This window comes from Octodon degus, unplaced genomic scaffold (assembly GCF_000260255.1).
Source record: "Octodon degus isolate 3935 unplaced genomic scaffold, OctDeg1.0 scaffold00168, whole genome shotgun sequence".
In the NCBI taxonomy this organism is placed as follows: domain Eukaryota; kingdom Metazoa; phylum Chordata; class Mammalia; order Rodentia; family Octodontidae; genus Octodon; species Octodon degus.
This window is the reverse complement of record NW_004524744.1, coordinates 3,357,764-3,365,085: the sequence shown is the minus strand read 5'-3', so window position 1 is coordinate 3,365,085 and position 7,322 is coordinate 3,357,764. Positions and strand designations below refer to the sequence as shown.

Genomic DNA, 7,322 nt, shown 5'->3' with positions numbered 1-7,322 from the left:
GAGTAGAAGAGCTCTCCCTAGAATGGCTGAAACAGTGCCTGTTTCTACAGCATCCATAGATGATTATGAGGATGCCCAGGGGTTATGAGTGTACTATCCTAAGACCTAAGGTAGCAATTCTACAGATGGTTTTATGTCAGGTGGTTACTGGACAAATCACTCACACTTACACAAATGTCCTCTATTTAACCAAGAATTGTTGCCTGTATATGAAGACTACAGAGTGGCTTTTCATAAAGGGACCAGAAAGAGGGGGCGAGTTGTCAGGTTCTTTTTATTGTTATAATGTTGCATAGTCATTCTCCCTGTCCCCACTGTGCAGATGTTGGAGAATTTTAGAAGCAAAACTGGGCCATTTGACACACAGTCTATCATAAAGTATGTTCTTTTCACTAGAAGGGTCTCTTAATGGACACCTGAATACTGCAAGTTTCTAGAGTATAAAACATTCTTCCATGTGGACACCATTCCTAGAATGAACCAAAAATGGGTCTTTCCTCTGTTCTCCCAGATACCAGCTGTTTGTCTCTGGCCATTTGGAAGATGCAAATTATCTTGCTGCCTAAAAGAATGCAGATGTCTCAATGACAGGTTAGCTGCAGCAGCAGGCATTTTTGTCAAAATGAATTGTCTTTGCTGGAGAAGCCCAACCACACTTTTCAACCAAAGGTTTTCCAAGCCACAATCAAACCGTCTTTAGGCCCATGACTGGCTTACAGTTTGTAAATGCAAGTGGAATCGTCAAGGTTTATTACCCCTCTGCTCTGCCTTCTCTTCCCTTTTCTTCAGGGACTGAATGGTACCTACTCAAAGTGTAGCACATAGCTATCAAAAAAGTGGTAAAAACTGTTGCAAAAAGTAGCTTTGAAGAAAATAGTCATTTATTGTCAAAGCATCCAACATACCCAGATAAACTATAAAGTTTAATAAATCTTTCCAGGGATAAAAGAAACACATAACTATTCAGACTCCGTTTCACTGACACAAAATTACACTTTGTATTAAAAGGAAATACATATTTACATAATTGATGAAATTCTTCATTGAAGTCCATAATCATTTCATGATACATGCACTTCCCCCTGGAAACTTCAACTGAATGGCAAGCCCGTTTTTATTCATTTTGTTTATTTTTGTAAGAACACAAGCTATCATCAGGAAATGCAGAAGGCGTCTCACCGTCCTCCATTACTTTATATCTAAAATAAATTTTGTCCTTACATATAATTATTACATCTAAACCGTAAGTGCTTAATAATTTAAGTAGAAACGTATGACAAATGCATCAATATGTTGCAATATATGACATTTTAAAAAATGTACCTTTGTTTTTGGGAAAGTGAAAATGCGTGCATTCAAAGGAAATCCCCTTCCAACCAACCACCCACCCAATCGAAAATCCACCGTCCTGTTGCGCGCGCTTGCGCGTCTCTGTGTATGTATGTGTGTCCCGGGTACATACTTCAGTAAGGGGAAGAGGCAAGTGTTTGAACGTGTGTATGCGTGTGCGTGCATGTACAGTGGGCGCGTGTGCAGTGTTTCTGGGCTCGAGGAAGTGGTGAGTGTCCTACGGACTTTGCTCCTGCAGGTGGCTTGACTGTGCGCGCGCAGGGACAGTTGGGGTCTTTTCCGTGTCAGTTGTGCGAGGTCATGTGCCTGGATAGGTGGTGGCGCTCCCTGAAGGACTCGTTGCAAATGGGGCACTTGAGTTTCTCCTCCCGCCGCCGCTTGACCAGTGGCTCCATGGCATACTCCTTTTTGTGGTGCGAACGCATATGGTACACCAGGTCGGAGGTCATGCGAAAGGAGGCGTTGCACTTGGCGCACCAGTTCTGCGCTGGCAGACACAGCGAGGTGAAGGAGGGCGGCAGCAGCGTCAGTGCCGCAGGCAGCTGCAGCTGGAGGGGCCCGGCCGCCGCTGCAGCCGCCGCGGCCGCCGAGCTCTTGGGCCAGAAGGCGGTGGCGTAGAGGAAGGGGCTTTGCTTGGGCAGCCCACCGCCGCCGCTAGCCAGCGCCCCGCAGCCGCCGTTCAGGTCCGCGGCACCCTGCAGCTTCACAGCCAGAGGGTCGGCAGCGGGGTACAGTCTGGTGGGGCCCACACCGTCGCCAGGGTGGCAAGGCTCGAGCGCGCCCAGTTTCTGCCCCAGCACCAGAGGGGACAGCTGCGAGAAGGAGCGCGCGGGCTGCGAGAAGGCGCTCTTGCGCTCGTCGGGCACGGAGCCTTGGCCGCCGCCCGCTGCGCCCCCCGCGCCGCCGCCCAGCTGAGGAACCGACGTGAAGGCGCTGCCGCCCTCCAGCCGGCCGGGCAGTGCGCCCCCGGGCCGTGGGCCCAGCAGTTTCTCGGCGCCCGCCGGGGATGCGGCCGCGGGTGTGGATGCGCCGCCCCCGCCGCCGCCCCCAGCGTCCTGCTCCTCCGGCGCCGCGCCCCCGCCGTCGGCCGCCGGCTCTTCCTGCAGCCCTGCGGAGCGCGCCGCCTTCTTCACCTCCACGAAGGCGCTGCGCTTGGCCTCGCCGGTTTCCGGGCTGGGCGGCGTGAAGAGGCGGCCGCCGTCCTCTAGGCTGAAGTAGCTACCAGAGGCGCGGTACTGCTGCGGCGTACACACCAAGTCCTCCTTGGACACAGGTGGGGCCCGCTCGGCCAGGCGGGCCCGGCCCCCCACCTCCGAAGCCTCCTCGGGGAACTTCCGCTTCCCCTTGCAGCCGCCTGCGGCCGCACCGTCGGAGCTCAGCTCCGCCTCCTGGTGGCCGGCGCCGCTGCAGCCTCCGCTGAGCCCAGAGGAAGGAGAGCTGCTACCGCCTCCCCTCGAGTTCTCCAGCTCCCGGGCCAGGTTGTGAAAATCCGTGGATGGCTTCGCAGTGTTGCTGCTGCTACTGCTGCTGCCGGCGGAGGGGGGTGGGTTGCTGCCCTCGGGAGAGGGGGCCGGGTAGTGGTGGATGGGGCCAGCTTTGCAAAACTTGGGGCCGGGCCCCAGGGATGCCTCCTGTTGCGGCTGCTGCTCTTTGCCGCCGCCTCCCCCATGGTCCTTGGTGCCCACGCCGCCGCCTTGCTCGTCTTGGGGACTCAGATCAGCGCTGTGAAGTCTCTTGGGGCAGCGGAAACGCAGATGCGCCACATAGGGGAACTCAAACTGGAAACGCTGGCTGCATTCCAAGCACGTATAAGGGGATGACCCTGCTTGTGAGCAAACACCACACAGGCGCCACACGATTACTCAGTGTCGCCCCCGGCCACTTGGCCCGCATCCCCTTCGCCAGCCACCGTCAGCTCCGGGAAAACAGACTACCCGGCCTGATCTAACTTTCCTTCCTGATTTGGGGGAGTACAGTAAGCAAGCGGAAAGCGCCCCGGCTTATCCTCCCCTGTTTGTCCCAGCTTCATCCCGGGCTGCATCCCAGAAGATTCCGGGAGGAAAGGAAGACGACCCCGGGAGGCCCTGCCGCCGCTCCCTGCACCTCTCCCCAGCCCGCGAAGGGCCCACGCGCAGTTCGCGAGCCAACCTACCATTCAGTTTGTTGTGGGGTCTAGAGGGGCAGAGCAAGAGTAACTCAGTCAATTCTTTCCCGTACCAAACGAGTAATTCCTCGTCTTTGGCAATCCTGCGGAGAGAGCGGTAGAACAGCTGTCCGTTTTTGATGTAGGCTTCAAGGTTCTGTTCTTCCCTGTCTCTGGCCGACTGGACCAGCCGCAGCCACATGAGGCCTTCGGAGGAGCCGTTTGCTGCTGAAGTGTCTACCTGCAATTTAAGAGAAGACCATAGGAAGGAAGAGGGGACACCCTCGTGAGAAAATGAAGCCAGGCAAATGAGATTCTTCATTCTTTCCCCGAGAATTATCTGAGGCCAAAATTTAACCCAAGTTGCGACACGGACTTATGCTTTGAACTGGCAGGCAAGTAAACTCCGCTTGTGAAACACAGCATCATATACATGGAATGTTTTTCATATATTGATTGAATATCAAATGAAGAAATTTCTTTTTAAAAATGTAAAGTAGTGCTAGCCTCTTCAGAATTTACTTCTAAATTCTTACACACTGCAAAAATATGGGGAATTTTGTTTTACAAGAAAAGTGTAAGTGTAGATCTTAGAAATCCTGTGGCACGAATCCTCCTAATTTTGGCTTGGACAATTAATAGCTTTTCTTCATAAAGAAAGAATAGGAAGTGAGAGGCCTGTTGTCTTCAAACTCAAACATATGGACTTAATGATGCTTCACTGTCAAAACAATTATTTTTATTTAAATAAACTCTGGGCACTAGCTAATGTTACCAAAGAAAGTAACATTCAGGAGATAAGCTGGCCTCCTATGCTGGAATGCAGATAATACCCAGAACTTGTAGAATTACTTCCAGAAAGCACTTAGCATGCAAACGACCTCAGCCCACAGTAGAGGAACAACAGGAGCATCAGGCAGGAGAACCCACAACTGAGACACCAACTGACACCTTTCTAGCATTCTGAAGGAGAGTTTGTCATTAGTTCCAGAAAATCAGTTGACAATCATTCGATTCATCTTTTTGGCATTTAAACTGGAACTGCTTGCATTTTGCATGCTCTACATTCAAAGTTTGTTCTACTTGTCATGGGAATGAGTCTTATTCCATTTACCAGAGGATGTTGCCCTCCTAACCTACACAGCATGAGCCAACACTTACCCTGAAGATATAAGGGACAGTTCTCTTGTCAGTGGACTTGAGAGCTATGAAGGCGATGCTGTCATACAGGGAGGTATGGCTCAAAACGCAGGGCCCGAATATAGCATTCTCCGGGATGTCGCAGGTTGTGTAAACGCTGGTAAAAATGTCTGTCAGACATTGCTGGACAGCCTTGGCATCTCCATCCCAGATGCCTCTCAGGGTACCTGAATCCTCCATCACTAGAGTCAAATACACAAGACAGAGAAGCAGGTTATGATATCACATGCAATTCTAAGACTGATTTTCTTTTTGTTGCACATTCCTGATTTTAACAAAGCTCCTATTTTAAAAATAAAGCAGACTGATATAAAATGTTTTTAGAACATCAACTCAGGAGTAGTTTCCTTCCCTTTTAGATGAAGCACTGGGATATCCAGAATCCACTGACTGCTTGGGATAAAAAAGAAAAGACCGGGTTATTTTTGTAGCATGTTGCTAATGGATGGCTTTTGGGGTGAAGATACCAGGAAAATAGTAATGCATTCTTTCTACCAACCTACACAGACTTTTCTGACAGAAACTTCTACCCCCTGGGGAAATGCTCTTTTCCTATGCATTGAACTGGATGCCCAGGAGCTGATTTTTTTCTTTTCTTCCAAAGAGGGGAGCAGCATTAGCAAGCAGGCGGAGACAGTGGAGCATAGCGAATGGATTTCAAGTGAAGTGTCAGGGCCACTAATTCTGTGTCAGCTAACCTTTCTCTGCAGCCTACAAGAAGGGACGTATGTCTGCTCATTACCATAATCCAACACTGTCCCTCTGAGGCTTTAATTAAAAGCAGCAAGCAGAGGTAATTATTTTTTTCTCGACATGCTTATTTATGGATGAGGGTGAATCCTAGCTACCTTGTTATACAAGAGGGTGGAGAGAGTCACACGTGGCCCATGAAGCGAGCAGGTACAAGGCAGGCCTGAACTGTCCCCTGCCTGAAATGCTGTGTGTAATGACTGATGAGTTCTCACGTCCCCAGACACAACCCTGCATGAGCAAGAGGGGGCAGCCCTGCTTGAATAGTCCTTCTTGGGCTCTCCAGCTGTTTAATCCGCAGCAATTTAGAAAGTAATGCCCCAATGGAGGGCTCTCTATTAAGCTGTCATAAAAGGACATTTCCCATCCTCTGGCACTGGACACCCCCTAGAAGACATCATTTTAAAAATCATTTTAAATCATTTTTAAACAAAGCAGGCAATTAAAATGGTTAAGGTAGTTCTGAGCTAGCTGCATTGTTTACTGTTTTCTACTGATCAAAAAATCCCTCCAGGTTGGTTTTGCCTTAATAATATCATTACTGGCAAAGATTTCTTATACATTATATGTTTCTTATAATCTAAGTGGTAGGAGAGTAAGCCTACTTCTTTCTCGGCAAAGCTGTCCATTAACTCATTAATAATTCCTATTTTTACTAACCAGTTAGTCTAGCAGCTGTCCACTAACCAGTTAGTCTAGCAGCTGTGAATCCAAGGCAGTGCTTATTTCGTTCACCACCTTTCCAGTTAACAGAGCCTAAAACTTTGGCCAGCCTCTTTTTGCACTCATTCTCTTGTATGCCCGCAGCTACCAAACAGCAAAAAAAATGAAGCAAAGATCTCCAAAGTAGAAACTTTATTATACTATACCGTCTGTCCACGGATATTTGTTAACCTCCCATCAAGAAGCCTTTCTGATTTCCAATTGCAAATCAAAAAACATTTGAAAAGAAATCGGGATGGCTCATCTTTTCAAAGGGATCAATCCTATCCACCCATTTTCAGTTTGCTCCAGATCAGCGTTTTATGCCCTAATTTCTCTTTTCCTTTGAAAACTCTTCGCACAAGCGTTTCATTGTGCAGGGAGGACACCGTCTCTTCTGCCATACCGGAGATGCAGTCATTAAAATGCAGTTCTACCTAACAATATGGTGAAAAGGTCCTCTCTGGCTGCGCTGCCTGCGGTCGGAGTGGCTGGCAGCCGCCGAGAGCCTCCGGCCGCGGCCACAATACCCACTGGGCGCGAGTCAGGGCTGCTGCCGGCGCAGTCGCCTTCGCCACCCTAAAGCTCCGTGCGCGGCTTCCCGCGCGGTGCCTGGGTTCTGGGCGGCCCGGGGGACGCTGCCTCAGACGCACCGGGCACCCGAAAGCGGTCACAGCGGTCCCGACGCGCCCGCCCCTCCAGGCAGGCATTGTCTGGCGGCCGCACGCTCTCAGCCCCGGGCTTCTCAAGGAAAGTGCTCCCAATTCGCTCCTCCCTTTGTATACTCTTATTGGCAGAAGAGGTCCCCTTCATAATCATTTTCTCCGTATTTGAATGATGAGGGGACAGACAGGGCATAACATTTTCCAACCTTTCCACCAAACCTACCTTCCTCCCATCCCCCCTCCCACAGCAATGCAAATACAGTAGACTTACCCGGAATAAGGTCAGGATCCACTAGCCAAATAAGGCCACCTGGAACGGGAAGCTGAGATGAACGGTTTCTTGTTGCCTATTGTATCAGTGTATTTCCATGTCAAGGGGTGTTTCAGGTCTTGTAGGCTCTGCGTAAAGAGAGAAGAGAGCGGTGGAGAGATGGGGAGAGGAAAATGAGGAGAGACTAAGGAGACAGAGAGAGGGAAAAGAGGAGAGAGAGAGAGAGAGAGAGAGAGAGAGA

The 7,322-nt window shown here is 50.1% G+C and overlaps 1 protein-coding gene across 1 annotated transcript; it reads right to left on the bottom strand.

Moving 5' to 3' along the window:
* Window positions 1-902: 902 nt before the first annotated feature.
* Window positions 903-7,269, bottom strand: Prdm8 (PR/SET domain 8). The gene is made up of 4 exons (XM_004643191.2): window positions 7,082-7,269; window positions 4,655-4,875; window positions 3,503-3,734; window positions 903-3,172 (listed from the first exon to the last, which is right to left on the bottom strand). Exons 2-4 carry the CDS (start codon window positions 4,871-4,873, stop codon window positions 1,635-1,637), a joined length of 1,989 nt encoding a protein of 662 aa, XP_004643248.1. The 5' UTR covers window positions 4,874-4,875; window positions 7,082-7,269; the 3' UTR covers window positions 903-1,634.
* Window positions 7,270-7,322: the final 53 nt, after the last annotated feature.

Bases quoted from the DNA above. Each gene is read 5' to 3' on its own strand.
- Prdm8 (XM_004643191.2), bottom strand. From the start codon at position 4,873: ATGGAGGATTCAGGTACCCTGAGAGGCATCTGGGATGGAGATGCCAAG. The intron at 3,735-4,654 runs GTAAGTGTTGGC...CTTAAATTGCAG, and splicing joins CTGTCCCTTATATCTTCAGG to GTAGACACTTCAGCAGCAAA. The intron at 3,173-3,502 runs GTAGGTTGGCTC...GCTCACAAGCAG, and splicing joins ACCCCACAACAAACTGAATG to GGTCATCCCCTTATACGTGC.